Source organism: Liolophura sinensis, chromosome 1 (assembly GCF_032854445.1).
Source record: "Liolophura sinensis isolate JHLJ2023 chromosome 1, CUHK_Ljap_v2, whole genome shotgun sequence".
Lineage (NCBI taxonomy): Eukaryota > Metazoa > Mollusca > Polyplacophora > Chitonida > Chitonidae > Liolophura > Liolophura sinensis.
In genome coordinates, this window is record NC_088295.1 from 29,375,191 (window position 1) to 29,396,516 (window position 21,326).

At 40.3% G+C, this 21,326-nt stretch overlaps 1 protein-coding gene across 5 annotated transcripts in view; it reads left to right on the forward strand.

Annotated features, from left to right (window-relative positions):
- LOC135482358 (uncharacterized) overlaps positions 1-21,326 on the forward strand; it is a 32,082-nt gene continuing 10,756 nt past the window's right edge. For 2 of the 5 annotated variants that reach the window (XM_064762296.1, XM_064762300.1), the window contains exons 1-19: positions 1,063-1,093; positions 3,329-3,391; positions 4,230-4,526; positions 5,567-5,806; positions 6,739-6,978; positions 7,752-8,003; positions 8,605-8,856; positions 9,516-9,767; positions 10,379-10,633; positions 10,817-11,068; positions 11,524-11,769; positions 13,288-13,557; positions 14,035-14,286; positions 14,768-15,271; positions 16,684-16,923; positions 17,365-17,604; positions 19,437-19,679; positions 20,292-20,450; positions 20,996-21,169. In XM_064762296.1, coding sequence (XP_064618366.1) covers positions 1,081-1,093; positions 3,329-3,391; positions 4,230-4,526; positions 5,567-5,806; positions 6,739-6,978; positions 7,752-8,003; positions 8,605-8,856; positions 9,516-9,767; positions 10,379-10,633; positions 10,817-11,068; positions 11,524-11,769; positions 13,288-13,557; positions 14,035-14,286; positions 14,768-15,271; positions 16,684-16,923; positions 17,365-17,604; positions 19,437-19,679; positions 20,292-20,450; positions 20,996-21,169 — 4,444 coding nt within the window. In that variant the 5' untranslated portion in view covers positions 1,063-1,080. Of the gene's footprint in view, positions 92-870; positions 1,002-1,062; positions 1,094-3,328; positions 3,392-4,229; positions 4,527-5,566; positions 5,807-6,738; positions 6,979-7,751; positions 8,004-8,604; positions 8,857-9,515; positions 9,768-10,378; positions 10,634-10,816; positions 11,069-11,523; positions 11,770-13,287; positions 13,558-14,034; positions 14,287-14,767; positions 15,272-16,683; positions 16,924-17,364; positions 17,605-19,436; positions 19,680-20,291; positions 20,451-20,995; positions 21,170-21,326 lie in introns of those variants that run through there. The other 3 variants (XM_064762297.1, XM_064762298.1, XM_064762299.1) reach the window with 3 other exon arrangements.

The window sequence follows — 21,326 nt, forward strand, 5'->3', positions numbered from 1 at the left end:
TGATAATACAACACAGTCAAGTGATTGTCAGTGGTCTGCAGCGCAGGGCAGCTACAAAGGCGGAGTCGCATGGAGGACTAAATGTACACGAGTAAGTGTACACCATATGTATTCCTTTTTACATATTCTCAGAAATGTAGATTATTGATATTGCTTGCTTCATTCTGTTGTTTGGAGATACAAAGTTATATATAAAGCTTAAAGCATAACAAGTGTAATGTTTTCCGTTTGTTTGCAGTGTTATATATTGTGTGTCTTACTTATTACATAAAAGTCTACAGATTAAAGCATAAAGACTATAGCCCATTCTAGTTGTATGCAACGGCATGTTTAGAAGATCCAGGGACCAAGTTAACCGTGCGCATTCATTCTAACGGAGAACTTTGTTGCATACATACACTAGATACAACTCCATTCCCATTTAGCAGTCACAATCACCACACTTAGTTCTCTTGTTGAAAATTGTTTAAAATGTTGTTCTCTGACATTAGTGTATGCAATCATTTCTCATTCCGTCATTGTGGACAGATCGAGTGAACTCTAGACGAACCTCTGGTACATAAAAGCTATCTCCCGAGATTGCCAGCACACTGTGTCTATATGATAGGTCACGCCACACATGACCTTTTAACTTCAAATCCGTTTTGACGAAGGTCAAATTTTCCCAATCGTAAGTCAATAATATCAGGGAATTGCTGAACTAGTTCATGATTTTATAGGTAACAAAAATATGATGTTTTCAAAACAACATGAAGGTTATCATTTGGACTCGGCATTTTCTTCGTTTATTTGTTTGTTTGACTTAATTCTTTATGTAAAACGGTAACTTCACGGCAGTGTTTGCCGTCACTGGATGGTCATTGAGCAGACGTATTTAAAGTACTTACTCTGTGAAGCATCATGTCGAAGACTCCAGACAGACAGTGCCGGCATAACCCAGTACCAAAAAATAGCATATGCAAAGGGCCCCTCAGTAGATGCAAGTCCTGGTGAAGAATTTGGTAAAAGAATTTGTGCAGTTTGAAAGTGATGAAAACTGAGTTTACCCTAATGAGCATTTGATATGCACTTCTGCGTGAAATGTACATTTCAGGTAACATTTCCATCAAATGTGACTTTCATATTGTACTTTTGCTGCTTCTGACAATTGAAATGTATACCTACAGTTGTAGATACTACTGTTGGTGAAGTGACAGACGTCTTTGTCCTATGATATGGCTTCACAGCAAATGAATTTTACAATGCAAGAAAAACAGTTTGTTCGAATATGTATGTGTATTTTTTAAAATATAGGGCTTCTGCATACCATTTGACACGGGCCCTGCACAAGTTTCATCCGGTGATGTAGACAGGACACAACATTAAGTCATACGTTATGGACACCTGACTTAACGGTTCTTTTTAATTGTTCATTAACGGGGTACTCAACAGTTTTTTTTTACATGCATTGTATACGATAGTGACCATGGTCCAGTTACCCAGAAGTGCATTAAAAGTTTAGCTCGGTATTATGTATAGGCTGGACTAAACTCCCATTTATTTGGTATTTAACAACACTGGTATTAACTGTTAATACACTTTTGTGCAACCGGTCCCTGTATATTTATTTATTTATTTATTTATTTATTTATTTATTTAATTGATGAATGGTTTACGCCGTACTCAGGATATTTCACTTATACGACAGTGGCTAGCATTATGGTGGGAGAAAACTGGGCAGGATCCCAGGGAAAACCCACGACTACATTCAGGTTGTTAGGTTCTCATACGTATGGCAGGAAACGAAGCCAGCATGTGCTGGACTTGAACTCACGGCCATCGCATTGGTGAGATGCTCTTGGGTTATTGCACAGTGTTGACGATAAAGAGTGATGGCACTGCGTCGGGCTGGCATACTCATCACCTCAAATACGGAGGCCCCCGCCCTAGTATATTATGGATGGATGGATGGATGGATGGGACCGTGGTGCTCTGAGTCAACAACCAAACTATGACAAGTGCTTACTACTTTAGCATTGTCCAGCTTAGGATAACTAAAAATAGGTGAAATATTTTGAAGTCTGTGACTTTTATAAGATGTATATCGGTTCACAACAATACTGTAAACTTACAAAGGAAATACAGCGTGCATTTTATGAAAATAGATGCTTATCATGCACGGTGCTATCATCGAGGTAGAAATACATAAAAAAGGGCAAGTGAATTACGTTACCGGCAGCAGTTTATCGAGAAAGGTCATTTCGACGGACATGAAAACGACTCCCTATACTGGAGATCCTGTTCAAAAATTTGTCCTCATCGTTGAAGGAATTTTTGTTACATGCAGATTTTCACTGATCTGCCGCATTCGTCTTCCCAGCTCAATCCAAATGTATTCTATGGTTTTCAAGTGTGGGTAACGTAGATGGGGAACAGTTGATGGCATAAACACCAGCGATATAGACTACGTAACAAGTTGCGCCTCAGCTACAGTATGGGACATAGCGCTGCCGATTTTGACATGTATATTTCAGTATTTGTATCACTATCAAATTAGTGTTTTGGGGCCATTCTATATTGTTACCCAGATGATAGCAGCATAATTAACATCTGTTTTGATCATCATGCACACTACACATCTATTGTGAGATTCAGCAAACGAGACTCAAGTTTCTATGTTTGTTGAGAACATTTCTGCACGGGGAAAACATGGTCACTTGGAAAAATTGAACGTACATCACGTGTCCTTTCTGTTACACTTGTGGCCGTAAAATACACCACAAACAATCAAACTTACTTCATCTCATCTCCAGTCAACTCATGTTCAAACTATAAGATTTTTGCTAGAGACAAGCGGCTTGGGGTGTTGCACACTTAAATGTTACAGCTTAATAAGGAACCAAATGTCAGTGGGTCTATATGCAAAATATTCTCATAAAATAGCTCAGATTATTGCAACTGTCGTGCAACTTATTGTTTTAGAATTCATTTTATCCACTGATTAACTTTATAGTGAAGTATTCAGGTCACACCGAGAAAGGACTTAATATGCATTGTTGGCAAACATCAATCTTTCGACCTTTATTTCGTCATCATCATGATTATTTAGGTAAATAATCCTGATGATTGACTGGCTTACTTTATTATTGTGAGTGATCGGCATACTTTATTATTGTGAGTGATCGGCATACTTTATTATTGTGTTAACTGTGACATAACGTTGATGTAGACGTGTCCAGATGTGGCCAGATGACTGTTCATCTAAGTTATCTTAGGTTTCTGTCATGGACAAAATCCCCCATGTTATTTGTTCCTCTGTTTGTACAATGTGTGTTTTTTCTGACTTCAGAAATAATGGCTTCCTCACAGTCAGTTCGTCTTCTGCTACCCGTACTAGGTATTCTAGTCTTAGGTAAGAGAAACACCCATTGTATTCTATCGTAATGGCCTCGTTCGCCCAGCTGTACATATTGGCAATATATCGAAAGATTAGGCGACTTCTCTGGATCAGATGAGTAAAGCCCTGGCTCACTGCGACTGCCAAACCCGTGACAAATGAGGTCGCAGGTTCTTGCTCTTTCGGCTGTGGCTTTAAGTAAGGAGGGTTGTTAGGTAATTGACGAAGGTCGATGGATTACTCTAGCACTACTGCAAGAAAAGCTAATGCAAATATAGGGGCGAGAGAAGGCATATAGGATTGTATAAAACGATGATGAGCTTAACTGGCTTCCACAGTGCTTTGCAGAATTAAACAGTACATGATCAAAGGGCCAGTGTGATGACCTGAAAAGTAAGATACTTGTTCTATATAAAGATAATCAAACCACACCCCTGTGAAGTATGACCAAAGATTTCGAATTGATTTGAACCACTGCTATGTGGTCATTATGTCTAATATGAACATTTGTACAGAGGTATTTCCAATGGTGGATCCCATTTGCCTATTTTCATTGAATCTAGTGTCTGAGTGATACTAGGCCTTGAACTCACTGGTAAAGAGAGCTTTGATCGGTGAGAGTATTTTCGAATCCAGGTTTCGATGGATAGGCTAAACCTTATTTTCTGAATAAGCATGTAACTGGTCAATGGCAGTTGCGTCCTCCATTTATAGAATCAACAAACTGCCATACGAGTTACGAATTCTTGAGTGTGGCTCAAACGCTAATTTGAAAGTAAAGTAAATACACAAACCACTGACTTCAATTGTATTCATACTGTATCATAAGATGCATACTGTATATATTTTGTAGCGATATCTCAGGCGAAGGCTGCGTGTATCGTGGAAGGCAGAGAATATACCTTAGGAAAGGAGTTTACCTTCGATCAAGATTGCTACAGGTTTAACTGTATGTGTGAGCCAGATGGGAGCTGGTCGTGCCCTGCTAAACATACCATAAACATTTGCGGAGAGGCTGACGTGATAAGTAGGTCATCTGAATACTCGTCAGGGTCAAGTCGGACAGAGTCACGGTCAAGTTGGTCAGAGTCAGGGTCAAGTTGGAGAGAGTCAGGGTCAAGTGGGTCTTACTCTAGCCGGACAGAGTCAGGTGCGTAAACGTCGTCAAATATTGTTTTCATGTGAAGAACAGTAAACAAGGCCACAGTGTGTGGTCAAGCTCGTGTGATAGGACATCAGTAGCATCATATTTAACGCCAAATTTGATGGTAGGCCCAGAAATCATAGACAACATGTGCCCACTTCCCGATATCCAAACTTAATGGTGTAGCTAAAATAGAAAATTATTAGACTTTCATGAAGCTTACTTTGTGTTAAGTTGTCCGTAGCTATGTGCTCTTTATATCTCTATAACATACATTGTCATGGAAGTTTAGGGCTTACTAACCAAGTGAGCTTCATGAAACGGGCCTCTTGTCTACTGGTAAATAGTATATTTAAAACTGACGTTGCCGTGATAAACTATCTACTTTAACCGAGTGTCTAACAACCTTCATTGTTACATAATGGGGTAGCCATTTCCTGCGCAATGGCGACTCGGGTTCAAACTGGGTTAACTATTGTTTCCTCCAAGACATGGATAATACGTTCCAAGTTTGCTCGGAAAACGTCATGGCAAGGACGGGACTGAACACCAGAATACAAAGATTAGGCTCAAATTACTTTAGGCTAGAATTATTTATTGAGAACTCTTTTGTTGGGAAAGGTAAAAAAAATCCTATTGTGTCATGTGACCAGCCAAAAATGTTAGGCAACTTTTGATGACATTACTTTAATGTGACCTTGGTTTGCAGAAATGACACCTCTGTACTTCAGGGAATTCTTCACAAACGCTCAGCTCCTCAGTTTTCTCCATCGTTCTTTTTACATATTTATAGTAAACATAATGAAAAATAGTTGCCTAACATTTGACAGGTCACGTCGCACTTTTTTTTACCTTAAGCGATATGAGGTCGAAACTTCCTCATCGTAGCTACACGCACACCCAAAGTGTGAAATTTGTCCGTTACAGGGAATCGACTTCTTAGGCTTTCACAAAAGCTTCTGTCAATATTTGTCTATATCTTATGTCAGATTTTATTCAGGACTTGACACTTGGGTAAATTAATATGGGATTTGCTTACCTCGAAGGTGGGGCTGGAACAAGCACTGCTGGATACTGTCATGTGGATGGTAAGAAGTTCGCTCGTGGCAGACCCTTCTCGTTTGACCAGGACTGTTTCCGGTTCAGATGCATATGTAACCGTGACGGAAGTTGGAACTGTCCATCGCGAGACACAGAGAATATCTGTGGGGGTCAGGAGACTGCTGGAAGGACGAGCAGCTCTGGTTCTGGATCGTCCATTAGGAACAGTCGGGTGGAGAAAACAGGTTTTGTATTAAGCTAGCTATAGCACTGATCACACAAAGCTAAGTTAAAACGCTGTTTACTGTCGTGAGATTAAATTTTTTTAGCATATCAAATGTTAAGTATTCAAAATGTTAACATATGATCTATAAATAACACGGTTAAGACATTTATAATACCTATCACTCCCACGGTCGGGTCAGACTTTAAGGTGGGGGTGTTATGTCTGGTGCATGTCTGCGGTATGATTAGTCTTTGGCGGCCTGCCACAAGAAGGCACATTATATGTATACACACCTAATGACTCCTCGTCATCATATGATTGAAAAAGTACGACGTTAAAACTCAAGCATACATACACACATATGCATACATATAAATTCAACTGTTGTTTTCAATATAAGACTTCATGTGTAGATGGAGGGATATTCATGAATGAAAGCCGTAAGCTTTCATGTTGCTTCCGGCATCATTCAGGAGTCTAGCAATCCTTGCCTACCGAGGTCCCAGGTTTAAATCCAACTATAGTTGTATAGCGTACAACAGTGGTTTGATCTGGCGCCTGGTTTCCTCTGCTGTGCTGGGATGTTCCCACCAATTTGCCTGATGCTAAATAAATTAAAGATCATGGAGTATTGCGGCGTGAAATATGAAACAGTTAAATAAGATGTAAAAGGTAAAGTTACAGTTGCCCATCTCTGTAATATTTAACTTAACTTTCACCGGTGAGGCCAGAGAACATGTGCTGCTTTTCAGGTATGTTATCTTGTTTTAATGATGCGTCTCATCTTACTGCCAGAAAGGTTGATCTTCCGATGTAGGCTTCGTAATCTTATAAATGCTGATGGACATCACGAACTTGCTTGATTAAAGTTAGGTGTTTCCGATATCTGTGTACTGTTTTCCCAAAGCGGACTTAATACAACTTATACCTCTGCATATTTTCGATTTGCAGCCAGCATAAGTGCAGCGGATGCCGAGTTTTGTCTTGTGAACGGACAGCAATACCCACTGGGGCGTCCATTTGTATTTGATGAGAACTGTTTCCGGTACAGGTGTATGTGTGAGACAGACGGGAGCTGGCAGTGCCCTGCGAGCGATACCAAGAAGGTGTGTGAGGACACCCCAGATACTGATATCCAAAAAATAGCAGGCAGTAACTACTACAGTAGCAGAAGATATGTCAGCACTGCAGGTAAACCATAACCACTGTGGAATGAAAAACCATTATGCACAATAATCAAAGAGCGTGTGCGAAATGCAAGAGTGAAGAGAAAGTAGGCTTACATATCAAGCACTTTATTATGACAATCAAGTATGAATGAGCATAACTGAACTAAGAAATTGAAAATAAAAATATATAGGGGCACTTGAAACTTGACTCGTGTATGGATGACTGAAAAGTAAGTTAAAGAGAAAAAGCAAATAAGCTATATCTCGCGACATGCTTTATTAATTTTGTAAGAAATTTCCGTCACCGATGCTAACGTCGAACTCGGTCAGTATTTGGATGGGTGACCGCCTGGGAACACCGAGTGATGTACGCTGTTGTCATTAGGGGCCTCCGTGGCTCAGTTGGTTAGCGCGCTAGCGCAGCACTATGTCCCAGGAACCTCTCACCAATGCGGTCGCTGTGAGTTCAAGTACAGCTCATGCTGGCTTCCTCTCCGGCCGTACATGGGGAAGGTCTTTCAGCAACCTACGGATGGTCGTGGGTTTCCCTCGGGCTTTGCCCGGTTTCCTCCCACCATAATGCTGGCCACCGTCCTATAAGTGAAATTTTCTTGAGTACGGAATAAAAAAAACCAATCAAATAAATAAATAAATTCCCCCTGTCGCGTTTGCCTGAGTGGGTATATTCTTCTGCTTGTCTAGAGCAATGGATTATTAAATCTCTTGATTCAAAGGAGAAACTATAAGTATCATGCGGTGTAATGCTTTTTTAAGTCCGAATCTTTGTTCTTACAGACGGTTCGGGACGGGATGCTTATTGCGTGGTCAATGGACAGACCTATGTTAGAGGTCAACAGTTTTCCTTCAACCAGGACTGTTACAGATTTAACTGTATGTGTAACAGTGACGGAAGCTGGAACTGTCCAGCAGAGGATACCGAGGATATATGTTCCGGGCGAGACGGAAACACACGAACGGAAACCAGGAGAGAGGAATCTCGAACAACGCGGATCGAAAGTGGCACTTACAGGCGACGAACGGCTGCAGGTTGATAAGAAATTTTTTTATTTATTTCTCTTTGTTTAAACGGCATGCTCAAAACATTTCACTTATTGTCAAGGTTTGTTTCTGAGATAAACTGAAGTGCTATCGGCCTTCGACAGGTAAATATGACTATCATATTAAATAAAACCTGTAGCAGATCCAGCATGCTGGATTCGAACTTGAAACCCTATAGGGCTGTGGCAGAACAACTGTATAGGGAGCAGAAGGCTGGAGTAGAATATGCTAACGATAATGAGGGCTCCTATGGCATATTCATTTGAAATATTCGGCTAATTATTTTATTAGAAAGAACAGATTTGAATCAATAACATATTAAATTTATATTTGTATGATAAGATGTTAGGGTTGTGTACAGTCCCTGGTGCATCATTATCTCCTTATTTGTAAGCTTTGCTACACAGTCAAATATACACTTCACCTATTTTATACTTCGCGATGTCGTTAAATGTCACTTCGTTTTATGTATATCTTTCTTGCAAAGGGAATAAAATTCAGTAATAAGTAACAGGTTTGTGACATTGATGTGCAAATGTGTATTTTATCTCAGTTTCTATTTGACAACTTTATAACGCTTTACTTCCAGATGGGTCAGGGGTTTCTGGTTACTGCGTTGTTAATGGACGAAACTTCGTGCGAGGTCGGAGTTTTTCCTTTGACCAAGAATGTTACAGATTTAACTGCATGTGTAACGATGACGGAAGCTGGAACTGTCCAGCAGCGAATACCGAGGATATCTGTTCCGGACGAGACGGGAATTCACGAACTGAAAGTAGTAGAACGGAAACTCGAACAACGCGGATCGAAAGTGGCACTTACAGGCGACGAACGGCTGCAGGTTGATTCGAAGTTATATGATTTATTTATTAATTCATATTGGGCTCAAGAATATTTCACTTACAAGGCAGCGTTATTATTTGGAGAACAATAAATGCCCGGCATATACACCCACTCGCCACCTTGGATAGGTATATATCTGATAATCGTTCTGCCTTAAGACTGCAACCGAATCATCATGTTGGGTTCGAGTCTGCGACTTCATTGGTTAGGGGCAGATCGGCTGCGTGGAGAGGTGGAGCGGAGGCACTTAAACACTTCTAGCAATTCTGTGAAATATTAATTTGTGAACAGGTAAAATGGAAGAGACAATATCCAGATAAAAACTCTTAGAGGCTTGAGGGAATGACATCATATTTTAAGTCCTGTCAATTGGGTCGTCTACTATCCCGTGTAAATATTGAAATAAATGATGTGATATTTTATTTAAAACTTGGACTTGCGCATACCCTATTTTCATATGATGTTTTCGTTCTAATCCATGTTGTACCCTCTACCACACTCTTCATATTTTACACAGATCTTTGTTATCTCCGTAAATTTCAATTCAGTTTTGTATTTTCTTGCAATTAAATGTAAAGGAACACGTTTTGTGATATCTTCACACTTGTACATGTATCCACGTTCTGTTGGGACAAATGTTCAATTCTTTCTTTCCAGATGATTCCGGAGTTTCTGGTTACTGCGTTGTTAATGGACGAAACTTCGTGCGAGGACGGAGTTTTTCCTTTGACCAGGAATGTTACAGATTTAACTGTATGTGTAACGATGACGGAAGCTGGAACTGTCCAGCAGCGAATACCGAGGATATATGTTCCGGACGAGACGGGAACTCACGAACTGAAACCAGGAGAACGGAAACCAGGACAACGCGGATTGAGAGTGGCACGTACAGAAGACGAACAGTCCCAGGTCTGCTGTGTTTGTGACTGGAGTTAAGAATATTATCCCCAATCGTGAGAAGAACATTGTTTTCAATGTTATGCAAATCCATGAAGCATGAAACAATGTATGATAAGGAATGTTTTTAAATTCTACCAATTTACATCATAATGACTACAGGCGCTAAACCATTTTTGCTTATTTTGGCGATGAATTGTTAAATCAGCGGTAATCATTTTTGCAAAGTGAGCGTAAATTAAAAGCAAAGTATTTTATGACAAAATAGTTGTATTAAATGTCAACACCTGTTCATATGTACGTATTATTTTGCATATGGAACTGTGAAAAAAGCTAACTGAATACTCTGGTCTCTGTAAACCACAATCTTCTATATAGGCCCTCGCGTGTTTGTTGAAACATATTTGTATTTTCGAATTCCAAAATTTTGCCCATAAGATATGATTTCATTTACCTGAAATTATGTACCGTATACATCCTGAGCGCGTAGTTGACGTTCAGATAGACAGTACGTAACTTTGAATACGTTATGTGTGATTTTGTTTGCATTTGTCCCAGTTGCAGCTTGATATACATGTATGTGTTATTTTGAATCATCCTTTTTCTCTAAATTATATTCACAGATGGTTCCGGACGAGATGGTTATTGCGTGGTTAATGGAAAGAACTATGTTAGAGGTCGAAGATTTTCCTTCGATCAAGGTTGTTACAAATTTAACTGCATGTGTAACGATGACGGAAGCTGGAATTGTCCAGCAGAGGATACCGAGGATATATGTTCGGGGCGAGACAGAAACACACGAACGGAAACTCGAAGAACGGAAACCCGTAGAACATCGAGGATCGAAAGTGGCACATACAGACGAAGAACTGCTCCAGGTGAAGTTATCGTTCTTTTCTGTGTTTTGAAACAACAAGCATTTTTTTCAGTAAGTATGATTCAGTCATAAATGGCAACCGCGGAGTTGTCTTCATTTAGTTCTACTTTTACGATAATAAAAATTTTTTATTTATATTGTCAATATGCTGTTTCATATTTTGTCCGAAACTTTGCAATTACAGGCGGCTCGGGAAGGGAAGGTTATTGCACAGTGAAAGGTCAAACCTATGTGAGGGGTCGGAGATTTTCCTTCGTCCAGGGCTGTTACAGATTTAACTGCATGTGTAACGATGACGGAAGTTGGAATTGTCCAGCAAAGGATTCTGAGGATATATGTTCCGGGCGAGACGGAAACACTCGAACGGAAAGCAGGAGAACGGAAACTCGACGAACAACTAGGATCGAAAGTGGCACATACAGAAGAAGAACTGCAGGTTAAGTGTAGACTTGTATGTCTTGCATCTACTGCTAATTTTTTGGTTTTACAGCCAAGAAAGGTTTCATATCCAAATTCATGACGTGGGGCCATATCTCTGTATCTGCTATCCCGGTATTGTCAACTCACACGTTGCACTGTGTGCTCTATGTGACACCTCCAAACACGTTCAAAGTCACCGCCGAACTCAAGCTGACCGGTTTCGTCTGTCCACCCTACGAGTCGGTCAAGTAAACAAAGCAAACGAGCTACGAGTCCTAAGTCATTGAATCAGTTACTTTTTAAATAGTTAAATCTATGGCAACGAGTCAAGTTCATTGATTGATGCCAGGAGGTAGAAAGTGGAGGTAACCACCATCTTTCGGCCGGCACACTGTATGACAAGCCTATAAAATGACAGAAAATGAATGTGTTATAAATATTAACCACGTCTCAAAACGTGTACATTTTCAGACACTTATGGAAGGGCAGGGTTTTGCGTGGTCAAGGGACAGAACTATGCGCGAGGTCAGCGATTCTCTTTTGACCAAGACTGCTACAGGTTTAACTGTATATGTAACGATGACGGAAGTTGGAACTGTCCGGCGGATGACACGGATAATCTGTGTTCAGAACGGGACGGAAACACCCGGACGGAATCCCGTAGGACGGAATCCCGGAGAACAGAGAGGATTGAGAGAAGGCGCACAGGAACATCAGGTAATCTGAAAACTAGCTAAAGGATGAGAAAATTACTGGAGCAAATAATGTTTCGCATGGTTCTTCAAATGATACAATAGCCCAGCATAGCCCGCTGAATTGATCAAGGCACACCTCAGCAGGGCATACAATGTTTCCCATCGTTCTTCAGGGGATGAACTAATCGAGCATTCAATATTTCTCGTATTTCCTAGTTCTCCAAGATGATGCAATATTTTCCACCTATTTTTTGTCGAGCATACAATGTTTCACATTGTTCTTTATGGAATTTTTTTGAGCATGCGATATTTCACATAGTTCTTAAGGGAACAAATTAGTCTAGCATACAGTGTTTGCCATAATTCCATATGGCATATAGTTTAGTCGAGGATACAATATTTTCCATAGTTCTTTGTGGAATAAATTAGTCGATTATACACTGTTTCTCGAGGGGAGGGGAGAGGAGGGGGGGGGGCTGGTGTACATTAGTCGAGTGTACAATCTTTCCCATGGGGAAGAAAGTAGTTGACCATATTATGTTTTTCACAGTTTTTCAGTAGATAAATTACCCGAACATATGTTTGCAATGGTTCTTCGGTAGATAAATTACCCAAACATATGTTTGCAATAGTTCTTCGGTAGATAAATTACCTGAACATATGTTTGCAATGGTTCTTCGGTAGATAAATTACCCGAACATATGTTTGCAATAGTTCTTCGGTAGATAAATTACCCGAACATATGTTTGCAATAGTTCTTCGGTAGATAAATTACCCAAACATATGTTTGCAATGGTTCTTCGGTAGATTAATTACCCGAACATATGTTTGCAATAGTTCTTCGGTAGATAAATTACCCGAACATATGTTTGCAATAGTTCTTCGGTAGATAAATTATCCAAACATATGTTTGCAATGGTTCTTCGGTAGATAAATTACCCGAACATATGTTTGCAATAGTTCTTCGGTAGATAAATTACCCAAACATATGTTTGCAATGGTTCTTCGGTAGATAAATTACCCGAACATATGTTTGCAGCAGTTCTTTGGTAGATAAATTACCCAAACATATGTTTGCAATGGTTCTTCGGTAGATAAATTACCCGAACATATGTTTGCAATAGTTCTTCGGTAGATAAATTATGCGAACATACAGCCATTGCCATAATTCTTCGGTAGATGAATTACTCGAACATATAATGTTTGCCATTATATGGAACTTCCCTCCCATGGTTCTTAACTGGATAAATTACTCAAACATACAATGCTTGCCATGTTCTTTAGGGGTTGCCCATTTTCCATGGTATCGAAAACGTTATAAAAGGAAATAGATGTTTTTCTTTCACTACTGATACTTTGGTATCGGGAAAAGAGCTTTAAGACAACATCAAGAGCATTTAAAGACAGCCAAATTTTTATTTACAACAAAATAAACTAAACAAGAATTAAAACAATATCTCTAGTGATAATAATAATTCACAGAAGAAAATTTTCTGTGAGCTTTTCTTCAGTGTCCTTGGTTTTATTCTACAATCCTCAGTGGAAACCGACGTTGACGACATTTGCTTGGTGAGCGGGCAACCTTTTCCTAGGGGTCAACCATTCTCCTTCGACGACGGCTGCTATCGGTTCAGATGTATATGTCACTCGGACGGCAGTTGGAACTGCCCTGCCCAAGACACACAGAACCTCTGTGGTGGCACAGAAAGGATCAGTCGTAGTGGCAAAACGACAGTGATCAGGTCTGGCAGAGTGGAGAGTGGAACAAATTATCGAAGAACCGGGGGTTCTGTTGGCACTGGAATCGCAGGTAAGCCTACCACAGATTAACAGAAATGTAACTTACGGAGTCGTATGAGAGTCGAATCCTGAAACAAAATTCTCGAATAAAAAAAAGACAACTGCATGGGGAAAAAGTTCAAGCAGAGTTTTTTTTATGTTGTGCGCATGAAAACATAAACCAACAAACATCCAAAATTTTATCGTATAAGAGATTTTCATTCGAGCTCTCGAATCTAATAGTCCGTTATCTCGTGCACACTGCATAATAACAATTAATGAGATTTGGCCATGCAAATGTACTTGGCCATGTAGCTCACTAAGATCTATTTCGTACATTATTTTTAAGTAATGACCGAAATGGAAGTTTAAACGTAGTAACGGTAAAAATGTGACGCTTGACCTGTTTTGTGTCCATTCTGTTTGAAATATACCGAAGTAAATATTAGTTTAACCCTGTTTAACTTATGAAGCATATAAATCATGATGCTGTCTATCTTTTACCTAGTGGGCACGGACGCCGAGGATATCTGTTTGGTAAATGGTCAGTCCTACCCCCGGGGAAGGGCTTTCTCCTTCGAAGAAGGCTGCTACAGATTCCGCTGTGAGTGCTATCAGGACGGAAGATGGAACTGTCCAGCGGAAAACACTGAGAATTTGTGTGGAGGCACAGAGAGAGTGAGCCGGTCAGGTCAGACTATCGTGACGAGACGCAGGATCGAGTCCGGAAGGTCATTGGTCACAGGGATCGATGGTCAAGGTATCCTTTTTTATTTATTTGGTTTATTTGATACAAATTCTACGTAATAAAGTGATTCTTTAGGTAAACCGCGTACAGTTCCGTAGCGGGGTGTGTGTGTGTGTGGTGATGGAGGTGGTGGTGGGGGGGGGGGGGGGGAGGAATTGTCTGGAGTATACAAAGACAAGAAATAGAGAAACCCAACGTGCATGAAAGCTAATGCAACTAGATTCCAAGAGTGCAGTTTATGCGCAGGATGTGAAGTCGCAAGATGCGAACGAGCTTTAAACAGGCCTAAGAACACAACACCACTATCTAGACTTAGACACATGTACCTTCACATGTACCTCAATAAACACCTATGTTATGTTGGGATTTGTTTGCATGCTTCAAACTTTCTTTGTTTTGAACGTGGATTATGGTCTTACCATCTTTGATTGTTGTCTGTATACTGTTTGTACTATCCGTACTGATAATTATATACCTTCGTATTTTCTGGTAGATATCGACAGTGTTAATATTTGCCTGGTGAGTGGTAAGTCCTACCCTCGAGGACGCAGCTTTACTTTCGAGCAAGCCTGCTATCGTTTCAACTGTGTGTGTAACGAAGATGGCAGCTGGGAATGCCCAGCCGAACGCACTGTAAACCTTTGCGGTGGAACCGACAAGGTGAGCCGATCAGGGAAGACAGTTGTATCACGGACCAGACTGGAAACTGGCACTGGTTACACTAGGACAGGAGGTTCTGTGGACACACGTGAACCATTGTCGCAGTTTTGTCAGGTTAACAACAAGCAGTACCCCACCAGTCAATCTTTCACCTTTGACGAAGGCTGCTACCGGTTCCGGTGTATGTGCAATGAGGATGGTAGTTGGAACTGTCCGGCGTCCGTGACAGAGAACCTGTGTGGTCGTGAGGAGAGAGTCAGCCGAAGTGGTCATACCAGAGTCAGCTCGACGAGAGTTCGCAGTTCTTACAACCGGAAAACCGGAAGTAGCAGTACTAGTGAGTAGTTGTTGGAATTATGGGACGATGTCGATCTTTGTTTTACTCTGAGTGATATCATTAATAGAAAAGAAAATGGTGCTTTATAAGTTAAAACAAACACCTAACATGAAAGCATGAATTTGCAAATATTGATTATTATTATTGATTATTATTATAATGGTTTCTCTACAGTAAGTGTCGTATTAAATTTTAACTTGAACTCAGTCGGCGTCAATGACTGTGTTATTTTTGACATTTGTGAAGAATAAAGTGAACATGAAGTGAGCAACTAAAGCTGAATTAATTAATAAAGTAGTATTCCAGAAGTGTTCTCAAAAATTTTTTAAAATATACACCACTTATCAACAAAATAAATAGCAAACAGTCGTCAGTCCCTAGCCGCTCATTTTGTGACGCCATTTTGTCATGTTATAGCTATCTAGAGTAATGTCACAAAACCTCCGGTACCATCGATAATAAGCGATGTGAAAATACAAACAAAACCGTCTGATTTCCCAGCCAAAGAGTTGGCCTATCAGCTCTGTTCCATGTTCAAGGGGCTGATGTTTCTTTTAGTTTGGCGCTCGGTCAGTGCTATGTTCGAGGACACAAGCGTTGTTTTTTGGCTGTCCTGCTCCTCCTCTTCCTGCAAGGATGTAAGCATTTGGCCTAGCTGGAGGTACCGACTTTAAGGAATTTACCGAACATAGCAAGACCTTCCGATTGATGACAGACCCTCAGATTTTGGGAAGATATTTTCGTAACAAATCTGACTTTGCTAAGGAAAATTAATGCAATATTTTTCTTCAAACAATGACTCTCCCGAGACGTTTTTCTTGCTAGCTCACCCTGACAAGTTACTGCAGTATCCTGTCCAACTTCTACACATGATGAGACACACAGCCGTTCTCAGTTCCCTGTTCATAAATGTGTGGTTCAAAATTCATCAGCTGAACATCTAAACTAACCGCAAGATCCAATTTACTGCATCGATATCTGTTTATTCACTATAAGAAACCACACTGACAATCGAGAGCCAATAGTTTTTTTTATTCGCTTGACGCTTTCATCGGTAGTGATTCATCAAGTTCATGGGGGCGTCTACAACATGGCTACTCGTAGTGAATTGTTTGTCAGTGCCATATCCCCATTGCTGAACTTCATCTTCTCGGCTTCCAAAACTTTATAGAATTTTTTACATACTTTCTGTGATAACTGTGTCCTATATCATTTTTTCTGTGTATGTATATATAGTCGCAGACTTTATGTTCACTTTCAAATTTTGAATAATGGAGCATTTTAATTCATAATACGTGCTCCACTCATTACTTGACGCAACTTTTTTGATATTGAGATTTGACCAATTAGCATTCTGATCAAAGACTTATCGCATAATTAAAACTAACAAGGTCATATAATTTTCCATGTAGGTACTACTGGCAGAGGTATATCTTGTCAGGTCGATGGACAAACTTTCCCTATAGGTCAGCCTTTCAGCTTTGATGAGGGCTGTTATAGGTTTAGATGTATTTGTAATATCGACGGCAGCTGGGTGTGTCCAGCCGAGCAGACGGAGAACCTTTGTGGACGAACGGATGATCGCATTAGTCGCTCCGGAACATACTCTTACTCTCGCACGGAGTCCAGGAGAACGATAGGAACCAACACAGGTTAGCCAGCTCACCTTCTTTCAACTCTAAACACATAGATGTGTGTGGTTTGTATGGTTATAAGGACAAATTATCACAAAAACATGGACAAGTATTTCGAATCTTTGCCGGAATAAGAGGAAGTCACTTTTCCCTGGCAAAACACTGGCAAGAAGCCCAGTATTGCTATTACATCGAAAAAATGACTTTTACAAAAGATAAGTTAGAATTTAACACGCGGGCGAGGTAAATCGTTTATTCACGATGTCATTTAGGCATACTTCAAAGTGATCCCTCGTCACCATTTTCCAAAATTATGCCCAGTATGGCGATAAACCAGAAATATTCATTCAGTGTGAGCCATGGGCGATTGCTGACTTTTAACTATTCATTAGCAGTAGCCTAATTTATTTGGTAATGCTAACGTTTAGATTTCCGGCTTGTTTTGACCGTCTTTTGTAGACAACTCTGGATCGCCTGGCTATTGTCTAGTGGCCAATACAGAGTACCCACTGAACCGTCCGTTCAGCTTTGATGAGGGCTGTTACAGATTCCAATGCTTCTGCAGTAAAAGCGGAGCTTGGGACTGTCCATCCATTGCCACCACGAACATCTGTGGCGGACCTGAACGCATTGGCAAATCTGGCGTAACTCGAATTGCTAGTAAACGAGGGACTTCTATCCACAGAACTGGATCTGCCGGTAGAGTTCATGTTCATTTCTTGTTCATGCAGCTCTAATGCAGCCGCATATGTTTCGTGCCGGCTATATGTTGCTTTTTCATAAATCAGCTTGATGCCGCAATTCGGTGTGTTCATGTCGCTCTGGGCACAGGTACTGTTATTTTGGCTGTGCTGCTTTTTGTAACTTGCCTCATTGTGCTCGATGTTACAATCCGACATGATCATGTGACCGTGGGAACAACTGTCCTGTTGGCTATGCTGTTTTTTGTAACTCTTCACGTTGTGTTGGATGTTACAGTTTGACCTGATCATGTGACTATGAGCTCAACTGTCCTGTTTTGCTGTGCTGCTTTTTGTAACACACTTCGTTGTGTTTGATGTTGCAATCCGACCTGTTCATGAGACTATGAGAACAACTGTCCTGTTTGCTGTGCTGCTTTTTGTAACGCACTTCGTTGTTCTCGACGTCACAATTTGACCTGATCATGTGACTATGAGAACGAATGCTCTGTTTGCTAAGCTGCTTTTTGTAACACACCTCGTTGTGTTCGCTGTTACAATATGACTTGTTCATGTGACCATGAGAACAAATGTTGTGTTTGCTATGTTGTTTTTGTAACACGTTCGTTGTGTTCGACGTTACAATTTGACCTGATCATGTGACAATGAGATGAACTGCTCTGTTGGCTATGTTTTTACAACTCATCTCCTTGGGTTCGATGTTATAATCTGACAATTTCATGTGACTATGAGAGCAAGTGTTTTGCTGGATCTGCTGCTTGGGTTCGATGTTACAATCCGGTCTGTTCATGCAGCTTTGGACACAAGTGTTTAGATGGCTATACTGCTTTTTCTGACTCACCTCGAAGTGTTCGATGTTACAATTCGACCTGAGCATGTTAGCATGTGGATATGTTTTTATAACATAAAACCCCTATTTATGTTGCAACAGGTGTTAGTACCATGATCATATAGCTTTATGCAAGTCCAAGTCTTTTTTCGGGTGTACTGTTCTTTTTTTTGTAAATTTCATTGTCTTGCATTTCTAATCTTGTCCGTGTAGCTCAAAGCGCGTGTCTTCCTCTGACTTTGCTTCGTTTTATAAATCAGCAGATTGTGTTGAGTATGTATAGCGCAAGTCTAGTCATGAAACGGTATCTACTCTGAAGGCAAAGTAAGGCTACGGAAGTGACGCCCAATCCGGCGATTCGTGAGGATAAGGTAGACATCGGTGCGTAGGCTATATTAAATCTTAGTCAGTGGTAGCTGATTTGTGATTTGTATATTTGGGATGAGGGATTTGGTAAGGGAAATGGTGTGTGAGTGAAATGCCGTCGAATGTGACTTCTCTTTTTTGAAAGAATAAAAATGACAATATCGTTCAGGTTTTCGCTTTATGCCTAGCTTGGTTTGCTTTCGAAGTTGTTACATTTTCGAAAGGCCATCGGTCCAGAAAAAATTAAAGATTGCTGTGCTTGTTCACATATGAAGATCCAAGATTGGCTAGAAGGACAACGTTGTGCATAAGACTACGAATAATTTTAAATAGGTCAGCGAACAGAGAGAATGCCCAAACTTTTATCACCTGTTAATGTATTGCTAAAATTTACAAAAAGTATTCCCACTTTAGGTACTCAGACACAAGTCATCAAATTTGCTTATAATCGTAACAAAATGTATGAGCCTGGCACTAACACCAATCATGTGAATAAATAATTAAATCAATAAATAAATTTGTTCTGTACAGTAAAAAATTGGTACATGATGTAGGTTATTGCCGCACTTTTTCATTGTCTAGTATCTTGGCCTTTCTATGTAAACAAAAAAGAATTTTTCTCATTATTCCATAAGGTGTCATCGGGACTGAGGGCACTTTGGAGGGGGCACAGTTTTGCCTGGTTGACAACAAGGAATACGCCTTAAATCAACCCTTCAGCTTCGATCAGGATTGCTTCCGGTTCAAGTGTTTCTGTAGTGGGGACGGAAGCTGGAACTGCCCTGCCGATGACTCTCAAAATCTATGTGGGAGAACAGACAAAAGGGGACGAGCTGGAAAAACTTATTACAGAAGAACCACTAGCTCAAAGCGCGGGGGTAGGTGTAGAAACAGATTCTAACATGGATTCATTGCATGAGGATCGATTTCATTTCCCATGTTTGTTTGAGTGGAAAGGTCATTAACTATTGAGAATCATGAGTAACCACTGAGAATCATGAGTAACTGTTGAGCATCATGATTAACTGTTGAGCATGAAGATTAACTGTTGAGCATCATGAGTAACTGTTGAGCATCATGATTAACTGTTGAGCATCATGAGTAACTGTCAAGCATCATGAGTAACTTTTGAGCATCATGAGTAACTGTTGAGCATCATGAGTAACTACTGAGCATCATGAGTAATTACTGAGCATCATGAGTAACTATTGAGATTCATGAGTAACTGTTGAGCATCATAAGCTCAGTTCTACAATGCCAGTTAGACGAGCTCAACTGGGATATGTAAAGATCTATAACAAAACTCAGTTCTACAACGCCTGTTAATGTTAGGCGTACCGGAACCCCTCCCTTAAGAAACAGTCCAGAATTCCTTGAGTGCTAATGCAATTTCTTTTTTATGTACGAAAGAACTTGTCTCTTATTATTAGTCCAGTACAATCCATAAAAGAGAAAGAAACAAATGGATACATTTTTTCCCCACATTTCAGGGGCCGCGTACTGTCAGGTGGCTGGCCAGTATTACCGGCTCAACACGAGATTCTCCTACCAAACAGGCTGTACCAAATTTAACTGTGTGTGTAATTGGGATGGGTCATTTGATTGTCCCGCCACCCAGACCGAGGATCTGTGCAGAGACAAGCAGCCAGGTAACGTAAATAAGATATGGCAAAGAGCAATGTATGTATGACTCACATGGAATAAGTGATTTGAGGAGTGAAGTAGTGATGACATCGAAACGATTACAGCAGATAAGCTAGGGCATTGAATAAACAAGGATGTGGAATAAGTGGGGCATTGAATCATCGAGGGCACTGAATAAGTGAGGGCAATGAATCAGTGAGGGCACTGAATAAGTTAGGGCATTGAATCAGTAAGGGCACTGAATAAGTGATGGCGTTGAATCAGTGAGGGCACTGAATAAGTAAGGGCTTTCAATAAGTCTGTACAGGAAACTATTGAAGTCATCGAATTACATGAGGGCAATAAATAAGTTAGGACACCGTCAGATGTTTTACGACTGGAAGAGGAAGAGATCAATGCGCGGGGACCAATTCTGAGCTTGAAATCTTTGCTTATAGGATATAATGTACGTTGTATTCATAGTACAGGTATTACTCACAGTAATATTATTAAGCAGTAATGGTCCCCGATTTAGGACATTCTAAATTTGGTTTTGTCTATTATGTTACAGAACCAAAGTACTGTACTGTTGAGGGTAAAAATTATCGGCTAAACTCCCGATTTTCCTACGAGAAGGACTGCTACAAGTACAACTGTATCTGTCGGATGAATGGACAGCATGAGTGCCCACAGAGGAATGTGGAGAACATCTGTGACGATGATGATAGAGAGAGTGATCGTTTGGGTATGGCCAGCTTTAGTTGATAAGTGAAACAGTGAAGCTTGACAAAATGTTTTCTGTCAAAGTGCTAAGAAATACTTGAAAATGTTATAGGCGTATTAGGTGTGTACTAATGACGCAGGGGGTGACTATACCTTTTGATTCAATGTGAAAAAAATAC